Source organism: Meleagris gallopavo, chromosome 3 (genome assembly GCF_000146605.3).
Source record: "Meleagris gallopavo isolate NT-WF06-2002-E0010 breed Aviagen turkey brand Nicholas breeding stock chromosome 3, Turkey_5.1, whole genome shotgun sequence".
Classification (NCBI taxonomy): domain Eukaryota; kingdom Metazoa; phylum Chordata; class Aves; order Galliformes; family Phasianidae; genus Meleagris; species Meleagris gallopavo.
In genome coordinates this window covers 72,214,054-72,229,384 of record NC_015013.2, presented here as the reverse complement: position 1 = coordinate 72,229,384, position 15,331 = coordinate 72,214,054, and the positions used below count along the sequence as shown (strand labels likewise).

The following is a 15,331-nucleotide window of genomic DNA, read 5'->3' as shown; positions in this document are numbered from 1 at the left end:
TAATGCATTAGAGTAATTCCAGTATTTGAGCTGCAAATATCACTGGATATATTTTGATTGAAATAAGATTATATTGAGGAAAACAAACACAGTTTTTGATCTTGTACTTTTACTTGCAAGTAAATGTAAATTTAGGATTGTAAAGAGAAATGAAAATGTTTTGGAAGCCTTATTTTTAATCTTAGGAGGCCATCTGCCCAATACTGACACCATCAACAGCCATTTCCAAGCAGCACAGCTGGCTTTTGACAGCAGGCACCTGGTAATAGGTGAGACCTATAACAAGAAGTTCGATTGGCAAACAGCACTAAGCAACAGAGCAAACAGGCAGCATGAAGCAATTCAGCAGAGAATGCTGGATTTTAAGAAAATATCCTTACTTAAACAAGGAAACATTAGAAGAAAGAGCTGAGTAGAGATAACAGGTAGGTGGAAATGTTGAAAAAAAAAAAAAGGAAGAAGAAAGAAGCAACACAGTCTTTTCATTAAGACTCAAGGACAACTGAAAAAGGATAAGACTTCACTGCAAGTGGAAAGTGAAATGCTGGAACAGTTGAGTAGCTGTTTGTGGGAAGAAACAGGCTGTTCATACTTTTCTGCAGTTGAGAATCAAACAGAAGTAGAAGTGCTCGCATACATACGAGAGATGTGAGTGCTGGCATCCACATGGGATGTGAGCTCTCTGAAGATTCTCTGTCTAAAGACATTGCTGTGGGAATGTACAATTTGAAGTTCTAAGGCCAATTCTGCACAACAGATTCAGCCTTTGAAAACACTTTCAGGTCCCTAACACAGACCATTACATGTGCCCATTAATTAATCACCCACTTTACTTCAAGTGCTGGGCAGATCTGCCTGCATTCTTTTTATTTCCTTCTTGCCTCTGCTGCTTCTTCTCTGCCTCCCTCTTTACCTGCTTTCCTCTTGCAGGTTTTATCAGACATTTTCCACCAAGGAAGATGCAAACTCCTCTGCCTGCACTCAGCTGAGGCTCTGAGAAGGGCTCAGAGGTTGAGTCATGCATTCAGCATTTATTTGTGGTGTGTGCTCACTTTCAAGTATGCTTGTGGTTGCTAATCAGTGGAAAAAGCTGCCTCTGATTTAATGGCTTAGCCATAATGTTGCATATACAGACCACTGCACAAGACAAGCTACCTGGTGAGAGTTGCCGTGTTTCTGGGATTTTTATAATGCATTTTGGAAAAACAAAACAAAAAACCTGTAAAGAAGCAGTTTTCTCAAAGGTGTCTTCAATTCAGGTGAGTATCTTCTTGAAACAGGCTCAGGATTTGGAAATCAGAAGTCCCAAAGATCCTCTCAGAAACAAACATTTTTGCACATGGTATGTCTGTTTCTAGGCTTCATCTCACAATTCTGTTTAATTGGCGTGAGTCTAAGGATCCTTCTTTCCTTCTGTACACAAACTAGTCACCTTCCACACATGCAGAATTACACAATAACATGAAGACTGGCTCTTCCAACCTCCTGCTCACAGGAATCATTTAGCAGGAATGAAAGACTGAACTGCACTGCTGAAATAGGTCTCCCATTGCTTTGGGAAAGGGAGAACAAACAAAGGAGTGTTGGCAGATGATTTACAAACTACTTGGTTGATGTCATGTCAACAGAACAAATATGTCTGTGCTAAAAAAATGCAAACTAACCATTGCAGATAAATGTGTGTCAGATAGGATTCATTGGAGTGATTTGGTAAAGTATGTAAGTAACTAAATCCCAGTTTGAGGAGAGATATTTACAGCTTTACAGCTTACTGGCAGTATGACTGGAGATGAAACTTCCACTGATTAGCTACAGTGAGAGTTAAAAACAAACAAAATGAAATCCCCTGACTGTTCAAGAGCACAAGGAAACTATTCATGCTACAGAGAACAAATAATTTCATGTAATCTTCTGCACTCATAAATTGGCAATATCTCCAAACTGGACCATCATTTCCATGGCACTGCTATCACAGTTTAAATTAGTGTAGAAAATGAATCTTCATCCATGGTGTGCTCAAAGCAGTTGGCAGGAAAAGCAATCCCAGACTGAGAAAGGAGAAAATTGTCCTCGGGTTACTGTGGTTCATTGTGTGGGAGCCACCTTACTGCAATGCCAAAATCTCTTGCAGCATTGGAATAAAGCTTAGAGGAGGGAGATGATTACATGTTCCTGAGCAACACTGATGCTGTTGCGACTAAGTTACAGAACTGGATCTCCATTATTTCTATAGCTGGACCTGCCACTATATACCTTGGTGCATAACATGATATCTTCCAATCAGCAGGGGTCCCCAGCCCAGCACCTACTGGTCCCCAAACTGGCTGGCATGGAGCCAAGCTGGGTACATTCCTGTGGTGTCAAACTTAAATGAAGGGCCACAGGAAAAAGATATCTCACCTAATGAAGTTAACAGGAACATCCCGTTCACAACCAGAAGTGGAGAGGACATGCCTTTGTTCCAGATTGCAGGCTTGCAAAAAGTGTGGCTTAAACCACTTACAGTGTGTGACAAAAATCAGATTATCTGGTAGTCAATAACTGCAGCTACTGGGTTAGTCACAGTTCACATCTATCAGCGTTATTATTAAGATCGGGGAAAACTAACTGGAAATTCCTCTACATTTAGCTTGTTCTCACGTTTTAAGTTACATGAGAATTAAACCATAAAAAGAAGGAAGGGAAACAACTGAATATTAAGTCCAATTCCATATTTAAGCTCAGATTTTCACTGCTGTTTGTACAGATTGATACTTTTTTAACTAATGCAGATGATAAGTATACACATATATAAACAAAAAAAAGAACAAAAAACTATTCTCAAATACAATATGCCCTATAGATAAAATAGATAAAATCTACAGCTCTGTTGGAATTCAGGTGGCAGGTTTGATTCCAAAAATTATAGATTTAATTTGAAGAAGAGGGCAAGATGGACCCACATTTTTTTAATAAATTTGTAGTTTATAATTTAAGGGCATGTAGGGGTGAGGGGCCGTGCCAAAAGAATTTTCCCAGCATCAAAGAGAATGAAAATGTATTGTTTTATACATGAATGCACTTCAGTGTGGAAGGAATGTTATACAATTCAGACAAGAGTGACCTATCAGAACACTTCTAAATTTCTTGGTGTTTCTTCAAGATTTCTAAAATCTCCAAAGTCCTCAGCACTCTGTTTTCTAAGCCCCATTCTTCCACACTTCATTTGGTATTTCTTTTTTTTCCAGCTATTTTGAGATCACTTTTAAAAATTATGTGAAAAGGGATTGTTGCTCACCTCTTTCACTCTATGCACAGGAAAAAAAATCTTTTCCAGCCCACCACTTGAGGGATAGAGGAAGAGCATAACCTTTTGAATCTTCTCATTCAAAATGGAGAGTGGTGAGGATTTAGCCCTACAAACTCTGTTATTCTTTGCTGAAGTTTAGCAATAAGCAGAAGTAAGAAAGGCTGCTCAGGAGCATGTCACCTCTTCCATCACATCCCTGAGAGCACTGCACTGGCAGGTGTCCATGCAGTTTGTCAGGGAAGGATGATCATAAGGTGGAGAGAGGCTGTGCAACTTTGAGGTGAAGGATATCACCTGGAGAGAAGCAGTCTGGTATGGGTTTGACTGAATCTTGCTACCATCCCAAAACCCAGGCAAGTAGTGACTCTCTGTCCTCTTGCCACTTTGGCTAAGCCTGTGAAACTCTTCCCCAACAGCACAGCTCTTTAGCCCTTCTCTACTCCTGAACTAGAATTTTGTGGTGAAAGTCATGGTTAGCTGAGAAATCCCAATCAGTACTTTCCACAGATCCTGATCTAAGGCCATTGCATTGAGATTACTTACAAAGAATGAACAAAAATACATCATAGCTGAAAGCAAGAGATTCTGACCACATCACATGAATAAAATGTAGATATTGAGGAAGGAAGAAGAGTCCAATGGTCAGGGCACTAGCCAAGGGTGTGCAGCCTTTCCCAAAATCTACATCTGCCAGAGCTGTCTTGTAAGATCAAGATAAGCAAAGTTAAATTGAAATGTCAGTGCAAGAATATGCCATCTCTACAAAAGTATATATAAGGGCTTTCTTTCCTCACAGAAAAAAAGAGGAATTAAAAGATGAGGAGGCAGCTCAGATCCCTTTGGTAGTTATATGCATAATTACAGGGTAACTACAGAAGTACTGAGACAAGTTTATTAACCACATATCTCTGAAAACCAAAGTCTTCTGCTTTGCAAAGGCAGCAGTGTAATATATGCTTTTAACACAGGTTTTAAAAAGCATTGGTAAGTTGAGTTTTTTAGATAGCTCAGCTGGCATTTTGCCACCAGTGAGCCTGCCAGCTCTGTGGCTTGTGTAGTCAGCAGTGTTTGAAGATGAGTTGCAGCTACCCACAAGCTGAACAAAGGAGCTATCAAAATCATTTCACATAAAACTCCTGGTTTTACTCAAAGTAGATTCCCCTAAAGAACGTTGTAATATTTCTTAGTTTTCAATAAACCTATATTTTTATACCTAAATGTCCTAGATGCCAGCTCTGATAATAGCCTGTAACATTTCTTATGCTTTTCTTAAAGCTCCAGATACTGGAGACAAATGCAAGAGCTACTGCTTCCATGTGCAAGCAGTTGTAGTTTCCTAGCCTTTGTGGCTGCACAGGAAATCATTCATTCGAATAGTAGTTGATCTAATGTCTCAGTGTGTGGAGACCACACATGCTTCCAGAAAACCTGAGGAAGACAATCTTGAAATTCTACCTAGGTACTCCAAAGAACCAAGCTCATGCTGCTATGAATCTGTTATACAAATTAAGTAAACTAATTACATAAAGTAGTGGATTCACCCAGGGACTGATTTGGCACAGTGCCCTCCATGTGTGGCTTAGGTGGAACCATGTGGTAGCTCCATAGAGATCACTGCAGACACAACTGGCTCTTTCTGGGGACTCCATCTTCTTGCCCCTTTCCTTCAGTGCCTCCTACAACCAGCAAGACATCACTTAGCAGTAGCACTGCACATAATCCATGAGCACTGAATTGCTATAAAGTGAATGGACATCTGCTGTCCTTTGTGGTTAAAATTCATTTATGAACTTTTTTCATGTTGCTCTGTTTCATTCTGTTTCCTTGCTGTACAAAATAATGATGTACTGAGAGATGGATCACCAAACTTGTGCTGCTTTTTAGATACTCTGTGATTGTGCTATGCCAAGTGCTGAACGTCCTAAATCACTGTTTCTATAACTACATCCACATTTCACAGCAGGTGTAGACAATGGCATCCCTGGTTCCTAATCATGCCCCACACTGTGTAGATCATAGATTCAGCTGGGACATTCCATGAGATTGTCTTCCAGGCTGAATGGCCCAGTTATGTCCCTCACAGTGCAGAGGGGGCTCATGCCATCTCATAGCTTAATAAGGGATTATCACACAGCTGGAGAGCTTGGGGCTGGCAGCATTCCTGGGATGATGAAGTCAGCTGTAGTTGATGTTTAACACATACTCTTTAGACTATATACATAAAATAAAACCAGTATTTTAGCAACAGGTGCTATTTCAACCATAGAGCACCAGACTCAAGCCTAAATCACTCAATCATAGAGCACTCAATCTCAAGCCTAAACAAAACCAATGGATGACAACTCTCAAAAGAATTAAGATTGTTAACTAAGGAGTCAGAAATTAACAGACAATGAAGATATTAAATAGAATATTAGAGAAAGGTTTTCTCTGTGTTCTGACATCCTTACCGCAGTGTCATTGGTGGTAATGTACACCAACACTTCTGAGTTGTTTCTGCCATTAATGTATCGATAACAGTTCCACACACAGCTTATCAAGTAACCCTGTAAAGAGAAGAGTTCTATCGTTATGTACAGAAAATAAACCATATACATTTTCATGCCACAGATTTGTGCAAATTGGACTCCTGGACTGAGTAAAAGCCCTGGCATGGCATTAAGAACAGAAGGAGAGCATGAATACTCAAGTTCAATGCAAACAAACAGTGAGAAAAAGGTAAATGTGATTCTCAAACTTTCTTTTAGTGCTAAAAATTTAGCCTCGTGACTCTTTGTTCTTTGTCTTTATGAAAGGCCATATTACAAAGGAAGCTTTCCATGATGCTCTTTAAGTTGTGTGCTTGCCTTAGTCTTGTGATTAGAAGGAACAGACACAGAAAGATCAAGCAGAGCAGTGTGGGGTGAGCTGGGCTCTTCAGAGCTCCATATACAAAGCAGGGCAGTTAAACAGTAAAATACTAATATAAATATGAATATAAGCCTGCTTGCTGCAGTGACTGTAAGCATATCTAGGAATTCAGCAAGTCTCCTGACACTATACCTCACAGTGGGCAGGAGTTTATGGAGACTTGGGTTGGACTGAGAAAGCTGCTTCATTTAGATAGTCTAGACCTATCTGAGCAGAATTTACTGTTTACAGATACTTAGTATACAGCATACTTAGTATTGACTATTTTTTTTTTAAAAGAAACATCAGTTTCTTTGGGCTTGAATGTAAGCAAAATAACATCGTTTTGTGTATATAATCCCCATTTTACTGAAACGTGCACATCACATACACAGACTTTCTTTCCTGTGCCTCTCTACAGAGATACATCAGTTCAGTCAGACATCTCAAAGCAATGCATGGGATGCTGCACACTAACAGGAGTGAGTTTTAAAATATAAAATGAATGTACACATGAGATCAGGTGTTGCAGATACAGAATGCCTCATGGATTATAGTAAAATATAAATAGAAATCACTTCTGGGCTCCTCCAGTAAGGCTGTTAAGCATCATTGCTGGGTGTTAGTGGTTCAACTAGAAGTTGAAGCAAACCCCAGTAAAATGAGTGCAAGCATCATCAAGAAAATTATAGGAATCCCTTTCTATTTTGCGAGTGGAATCCTGGCAGGTGACTACATAATGATCCGATAAATCATGTGCATTTTTTTCAATACTCCATTTAATCTGAGATTAAATCAATGTATTACATGTAACTGAAAGGGCCAGGGTCTTCTTATTCTGGCCTGACTGGAGAAAATTGCCAGTGTAAAAGTATTTACTGAAAACTGAAATAATTCCTGTCCTTTTAACGTTTATTAGAAAAATATTCAGTATAAAGAAAAAAATACATATTCAGTATACAGAAAAAAAAAAAAGTTATTGCAGCAATAATCCTACCACAGGATCATAAACTGTTGTTTTGCTGTTTTTGTTTTTGGAGCTCACCCAGCTTGGGATAAGGCTGCTGCCTGGCAAAGAGCTAGAAGTCTCCAGCTCTTTTTAAAATGGTTAGGAAAAGTGTACAAATCCAGCAATTCCTCTGCCAGCAGGACAAATTCCAGTCTGGCCAGCAGAGAGGAGCAAAGTGGCTGGAAGAGAGAGGAGACAAGAACACATGTGGACCAGCTGAACTCAGATCCTCAGCATGCCAAAGGCAAGGCTGGTAGAGTGGGGCTAAGCAGTTATCTCTGGAGTTTTCTGCTTCTCACATAGCCACACACAACGGTGATGAAAACAATGTGTTTTGATAATGCCCATCTTAAATCTTTACTTAGCAGGTTCTGCATAGCAGTCCTTCTAGAAACCTAGTGTATGCAAGTTAAACTGCCAGCACTGATTGGATTTGCATGTGCATCTCTCTTGAGTGAGTCATATTTTGTGACTCACTTGCACTGATGACCTTCCAAAACCCTCGTATCCTCTTCAGCTGCCCTGCGCCTCCTTCCCCTCCAGAGCTGTCACATATGAGCTGTTTTTTAGGGTGCCACATGACTCACAGATCATTCGCCTGCAGATCAGGAAGAAGGTGTTGTTTTTTTTTTTCCCACTTGGACCGAGCTGGCTAGAATACAATAAGCTTGCTTCCTCTTCTTTATGGTCTTGGATGACTTGGGAATGTTACTTTCTACCATCAAGTGAGGAAGACAAGACATGTCTGAGTGAGCTGAGCGCTGAGGAAGTCAGGCTGGCTCTGCACCCCGAGCTGTGGGGTATGTGAGCCGCAGCCTACTGCAACAAGCTGTGTAAATGAAGGACTGTGTTTCTTTCCAGAATTAAGTAGCAATGCCACTGTTGCTAATTACAAACAATATGAAGTCTCTCAGTGGCTTTCAGTGCTCAGCGTGCACTGAGAAAGGCATAACAGCTAGTACAGAGCAGAGTGCCAAATGCAGGACACTTCTGTGCAGACACGGCACACCTTCACAAGAAACGTGCACAGTAAAGCCACTTATTTGCAAACCAATCTCTACGATCCTTCTATTCAAAACCAAACTGAGGGAAGCTCCATTTCAGACTCCTTGGGAAAAGTTATCGGGAGATTTATTTTTGAATTCTCTCATTCTGTTATATGTGGTGAACGTATCATAGAATCACAGAATCATAGAATATCCCAGGTTGGAAGGTATCCACAAAGATCATCAAGTCCAGCTCCTGCCTGCACACAGGACCACCCCGAATTCCAACCTCCATGTCTGAGATCTGTCCAAACGCTCCCTGAACTCCGGCACTCAGGCCGTGCCCACTGCCCTGGGCAGCCCGTTCCATGCCCACCGCCCTCTGGTGCAGACCCTGTCCCTGACCCCCACCCGCCCCTCCCCTCGACGCAGCTCCATGCCGTTCTCTCAGGCCCTGTCGCTGCCACACAGAGCAGAGCTCAGCGCTGCCTCTCCACTCCCTTTGAGGAGCTGCAGCCACCATCAGGCCTCCCCTCAGCTCCTCCGCTCTGCACAAACCCAGGGACCTCAGCCACTCCTCGTATGTCTTACTCGTATTTTACTTCAATATATGCACACACAACTGCTTCACCTTCCAGTTCCAGTTCTAGCCCTGGAGCCTAGATGCATGAGAATCTCAGAGGATGAGGTCCACTTTAGCTCTTGGAGTGAAGATGCACACCCCAGACCTGGCAACATACAAACTTATCAATTTTCTCCTGGGAGACTGATGTTCACATTTGGAATTGGCCTTACATAAAGGTCACTGGACCTCTCCTGTTGAGCCCAAGATGTAGTGAGCCTTTCCCATGTGCTGAGGTCCACCGGGGTAGTCCCATTTCCAGTCTCACCAGTCTGTACAGACAACTTATATGCATATCACAGAGATCAGGATAGCAGTTTGCTAACACTGTCTCACTGAACTGGAAAACCTCTAGGCTGCCTCTTCCTACCTGCTTTAAGCAAAAGAAAGGCCAACAGGGAGAAGGAGAAAAAGCCATCCTTAGCAGCCGCAGAGTGCTCAGAGAAGCTTGGGGGAAGAGTTTATTTTGGTTGTGCTTGTGCTTACCAAGTTCAGGCTGATTTGGGCTTGGAGGCTTCACCCTGGCTGGGAAGGGCAGGTTGAAGTCCCAGGGTTTCTATTTCAGCAGCTGAAGCTGTCAGGGGAAACCAAGGCCTCATTCACCAAAGCAGCTGCAGAGAGGGGTGCAGTCCAAAAGCTGTTGTGCTTTATATGCTTCAAATATGCTATTTGAAGTTCTGTGTACATACTTTTATACTGCTGGATGTCCTTGCTCAGCCAGATAGGAAAGATCTGTTTTTCATGGTATGTAACTCGATTCTCTTTCCAAACAAAGAGAGTAAGTGGTATAACACATTTTGGTCTGCTCTGGAAAAGACTCTGCCTTGGCATGAAATATTCATCCATCCATTTGAAATATCCGTTAGCTACTTGGGATCCAAGTGAGAGCTGAAAGACAAGTGCCTGTGTGTGGTTGGCTGCCTCTCATTCTTAGTACCCTCTTTTGTCCCTCCTTTTTATAGTTTCATGTGCAAAGCACAAAACCACTATCTAATACGTGTACATCTTGATTTCTGCTCATGAGTGTTTTCCTTTACATGTAGCTACACTCCAAATAAAAGTAGCAGCACCCAAGATAAAAGTGTCCTGATACCAAACATTTCTGATGAATTTTCTGATTCTGTTTCATATTTCCCATCAGATGAATGCAACTTTTCCTAGTGCAGCTTTTCCTAGGTTACAATGTTTTGATTTCTCTCTTTATTCCTAGTCCAGCTCCAGGGGGAGTGGGAGCTAAGGCATATTTTTATGCACAGCACCTTTTCAGTTTCAGTATAAAAACTTGGTACCGTCTGTTAAGTCTATCAGTGATAAAGTGTGATGCATGTGATAGTGTCCAGCTTTCTTTTCATGCAGCTGACTCCAAAAATCTACATAACAGCTTTTCTGGAAACACAAGAAATTCAAATTAAAATGCTAACTTGATTTTAGTTTCTGTGTGAGTCATATATTTGTGACTCATTTGCACAATAATATATTGCTAGAATGAACATTAAGAAAAGCAATAGTCTGTAATAATCCTAGCCGTAAAGAGCTTTAATACAAAAATGGAATATTAACTAATATTTCAATCTAACAAGCTACTTTTCTCTTTGAAAAGGATATGTTAGCAACTTTAAAATAGAATAAATTTTTGCACTATTAATTTCTCAAGAATTCTTTTTTTGCATAGTGGTCATTTTTTGCTATTCCGATTTTATTTTTATTTCTTTTATAATCATAGAATAATAGAATGGTTTGGGTTGGAAGGGACTTTAAAGATCATCTAGTTCCAACCCCCTGCCGTAGGCAGGGTTGCCAACCACTAGATCAGACTGCACTAGAACCTATCAAGCTTGGCCTTGAACACCTCCAGGCATGGGGCATCCAGAGCTTCTCTGGGCAGCCTGTACCAGTGCCTCACTGCTCTCTGAGTAAAGAATTTCTTCCTAACATCTAAACTAAATCTTCCCCGTTTCACTTTAAATCCATTCCCCCTTGTCTTATCACTATCTACCTGCGTAAAAAGTCAGTCCTCCTCCTACGTGTAAGCTCCTTTCAAACACTGGGAGTTCACAATGAAGTCTTCCCGGAGCCTTCTCATCTCCAAGTTAAACAATCCGAACTTACTCAAGCTTTCATCATAAGAGAGATATTACAGCCTCTGATCATCCTCATGGCCCTCCTTTGAATCCACTCCGACAGCTCCACATTCCTCCTGTACTGGGGGCCTCAGGCCTGGACACAGTACTCCAGATGAGACCTCACAAAAGTGGGTAGAGGGGGAGACCTCCCTTCCTTCCCTGCTAGTCCCCCCTCTTTTGATGCAGCCCAGGATACTATTGGCCTTCTGGGCTGCAAGTGCACAGTGTTGTCTCATGTCCAGCTTTCCACGCACCAAGATCACCAAGTCCTTTTCTGCAGGTCTGCTCTCCATGAGTTCTTCTCCCTGTTTCCCCTTAGGGGGCATCACTCATGACTGGCCTCCACCTGGATGTAAAGCCATAGACAACAACCCTCTGGCTATCACCATTCAGCCAAAAATTTACCCACTGAACAGTTCAGCTTTCAAATCCATGTCTCTCCAATTTAGAGATAAGGTTATGGTGAAGGACCATGTCAAGGCCTTGCACAAGTCCAGGTAGATGACATCAGTTGCTTTTCCTTGGTCCACAGATGCCGCTAACTCCATAGAAGGCTACCAGAATGGTCAGCAACAGTGTGTCCTTGGTGAAGCTGCATTAGCTGTCTCGATCACCTCCTCATATCACATGTACCTTAACGTCTCTTCCAGAAGGATTTTCTCCATGATCTTCCCAGGTGCAGACATGAGGCTTACCAGTCTGTAGTTGCCCAGGTCTTCTTTTCTCCCTTACTTAAAAATGGGAGTGATGTTTCCCTTCTTCTAGTCACTGGGGACTTTACGTGACAGCCACTTTAAAATATGATGGAGGACAGCTTGGCAACCACATCAGCCAGCTCCTTCAGGACCCTGTGATACCTATCATCTAGCCTCATAGATTTGTATACATTCAGCCTCAGGAGGTGGTCTTGGACTTGCTCCACTTTTAAACTGGGAGAGATTTTGTTCTTCCAACCCTGGCTTGGAAGTTCAGGGACCCTAGAGTCTTCAGAAGGCTGATAGTGAAGATCAAGGAAATGAACTGATTAAGTACCTTAGCCTTCTCTACATCTGAGGAGTTTTAGACATCCTTGTCATATTTATTTAATGACACATCCAACCCACCTGGGATAAAAGCACAATGACATTCATATCTAAGAGTTTTAAAGAGCATATTCATTTTGCAATTTGGAAGATCTACATATTTATTATATTCAGAAATGAAAAAAAAAAGACAACTCTACTGCTGTGAACATATACATGGACAAAGCCAATTAAATTAAATTTCTAAATCACAAAATAAAACTGGATATAACTTCCAACATCATCTTAAAATACCTTCATCCACTTTTTTTTTTTTTGCAATTACTTTCCCTGTTCATGCTGTGTGGAAGGAGCATCTCACCCTGGCTCTTCAGGATGTCTCTAACCTCATGAACCTCATGTGTAGCTGCTCTGCAGAGAGCACTCTCTCAAGTGTCAAGAGCTACTCTTTCACAAAACCAACAGCAATTACATATTATTCCTTGTTCCCTTTTGCCATCCCCGGGACAACCAGAGGATCATAGAATGGTTTGGGTTGGAAGGGACCTTTAAGATCATCTAGTTCCAACCCCCCTGCTATAGGCATGGACACCTCCCTCTAAACCAGATTGCTCAAAGTCCCATTCAGCCAGGAATTGAATGCTTCCAGTGATGGGGCATCCACAACCTCGCTGGGCAACTTGTTTCAGTGTCTCACCACCCTCGCAGTAAAGAATTTCTCCCTAATATCCAGTCTAAATATACCCTCTTTCAGCTTAAAAGCATTTTTCCTTGTCGTGTTGCTACATGCCCTTATAAAAAGTCCATCCCAAACTTTCATGTAGGCCCCCTTGAGCCTCCTGTTCTCTAGGCTGAAGAGCCCCAACTCTCTCAACCTCTTTGAGGAGGTGCTCCAGCTTTCTGATCATCTTCATATCTCTCCTCTGGATCTGCTCCAACGGCTCCATGTCTTTTTTGTGTTGGGGGCCCCAGAACTGGATACAGTACTACAGGTGGGTTCTCATGAGAGCAGAGTAGGGGGGCAGAATCACGTCTGTTGACCTGCTGGTCACGCTTCTCTAGATGCAACCCAGGATATGGTTGGCCTTCTTGATGCTACTGTCTATGTCACCTACAAAGATGTTAAATAACATCAGTCCCAGTGACTGATCCCTGAGGAATGTCACTTGTCAACGGTCTCCACTTGGACACTGAGCTGCTGACTGCAAGTCTCTGAATGCTACCATCCAGTCAATTCCTTATACAGCAAGTGGTCCATCCATCAAATCCATTTTTCTCCAGTTGTACAACCAGGATGTCATGCAGGACAGTGTCAAGCACTTTGCACAAGTCCAAATAGATGTCGTCAGTTGCTTTTCCTTTATCCACTGAGGCTGTAACTCCATCAAGTTTGTCAGCCATGACTTGCCCTTGGTGAAGTCATGTTGGTTATCACCAATCACTTAATCTTTATTTTCCATGTGTCTTAGTAGGGCCTTTAGTAGGATTTGCTCCATGATCTTGCCTGGTACAGAAGTGAGACTGACTGACCTGTAGTTAGATGGATCTTATTTTCTTTTCCCTTTTTGAAAACAGGGGTAGTTTCCCCTTTTCCAATAAGTGAGAACTTCACCAGGGTGCCATGACCTTTAAAATATGATGGGTAGCGGCTTGGCAACTTCATCCACCAGTCCTCTATGCTGTTACTCCCAGAGGGACTGCTTGGATCTTTTTAACTGTACCTTTCTCAGCTGATTTTTTCCCTATTTTGAATTACATTGAAAAAATAAATGTCACTAGATCTTCATTCCTTTTCCCAAATATTTTATGAATGTATTTAAGTATGTGTCTCCTGTTGTAAAAAACTGATGATTTACCCTTTATTTCCTAACTACATAATGTAAGAGGATCTTTTCCTACATATCTGAGGCTGTTAATTTTTTTTTATATTTGTTTGTTTTTTAAAGCCTTTAGTGAGAGGCTCTGCCAAACACCTGTTGAAAAACCAAGAAGTCTGTTTTAACAGTCTCTCCTTTGTCCACTCTTTCAAGGGATTCATGTGTCATGAGCTCTCTCTCATGCTTCCCCATTGTGGCTTTTTTTCATCAGTTTGTCTGTGAGTTTTTCTGCTTTTTTTTTTTTCATAATGTCTTATTTTGCTTTTGTAGCTATCATACTGACTAGCCTGTAGTTCCTCATGTGTCTTTGGAGCAAGGACTCTCAAAGAGGACAATTCACAGATGACCAGAAGTAGAATGTATACAAATGGACTTACCTTAAAAGCTAAAATGATGCTTATGAAAAGGAGTATAATCACAACCAGACACGTAGGGTTCACAGACATGATCTCTTCCTTGTAAGGAAAGTTGCTGGGCTGCAGAAGCAAAAGTAAGCAAAACATTTTAAGTTAATCTTATGAATCACTTAAGAAACATCCAATTACTGCAGTCTATAATTAATAGCTTACAAAACTTGCTGTGATGTACTAAATTAGGACATCTCTGCGCCAATAACCAGTTTCAGTAAGTCTGGTTGGGACAGGTGCTGCAAATGTTCAGCTTGCCAAATGTTCCCCAGAGTGCTGAGAGATTTGCTTTTTGCTTTATTCATGTTTTGGGTTTTCTTTCCCACAGTGGTTTTGTAACAGACACAGATTAACGATGGACAACCCTCTGGGGGATTTGTAACAGGAAATCTCTTCTCTTGAGCAATGGTGGACAAGTTCTGCTCTTACAAAGAGCAGGCTATCTTGTCCTGGCTGTGGTTGCCAAAGACCAGTTGCAGCTCTTCCCAAAAATCAGAGGAAGACTAGACAGCACAATCCTACCACTTAAATATTTGATTGAAAGACACTGTCTGTATTCATCTCCATCTTCTTTTAGCTGAATTTGGACTAATTCCCCCAGGAGTGCTGCTATTTGAGTGTATGCCCTGACACTTTCCCTGTAGCAATAGAGGCATGGGCCCTACAGGGGAACAAACTCATGATTTTAAATCTGAATGTGCTCCAGCCCTCTGTTATCTCGTATATGAAAGGGAAGCAACAACGTTTATCCTTTTAGATGATTTAAAATTGTGTAACACTTCAGGACCACTGGCTGCAAAACAACCTCTAAAAATGTTCTGATGTATTTGCTGTTGCTTAAAGAAAACATTCATTAACTTGAACATTCCAAATTGTTTTGAAATATGGCCACGCATGAGTTCCTGTTCCAGATGGAATAAACTACTGTTCATAGATAGATAGAGCCGCTCTCCACAAGACAGCTCTGTGGCAGCAGTGTACATAACAATATGCATTAGCTCCTTCCTCACGCAACCTCCTTCTTCCTTACTGACCAAATTACTTAAGCAGGCCAGCTCTGCATCCTTGTCAGGACAATTAACTAGACACCGAATTACAACTGTACTC

The 15,331-nt window shown here is 41.5% G+C and overlaps 1 protein-coding gene across 1 annotated transcript in view; it reads right to left on the bottom strand.

Annotated features, from left to right (window-relative positions):
* Nucleotides 1-15,331, bottom strand: part of LAPTM4B (lysosomal protein transmembrane 4 beta) — a gene marked incomplete at its 5' end in the record, with an annotated part of 61,974 nt that overhangs the window by 15,172 nt on the left and 31,471 nt on the right. Inside the window, 2 exons of the mRNA XM_010709162.2 lie at nt 5,740-5,835; nt 14,195-14,293. Coding sequence (XP_010707464.2) covers nt 5,740-5,835; nt 14,195-14,293 — 195 coding nt within the window. The remainder of the gene's footprint in view (nt 1-5,739; nt 5,836-14,194; nt 14,294-15,331) is intronic.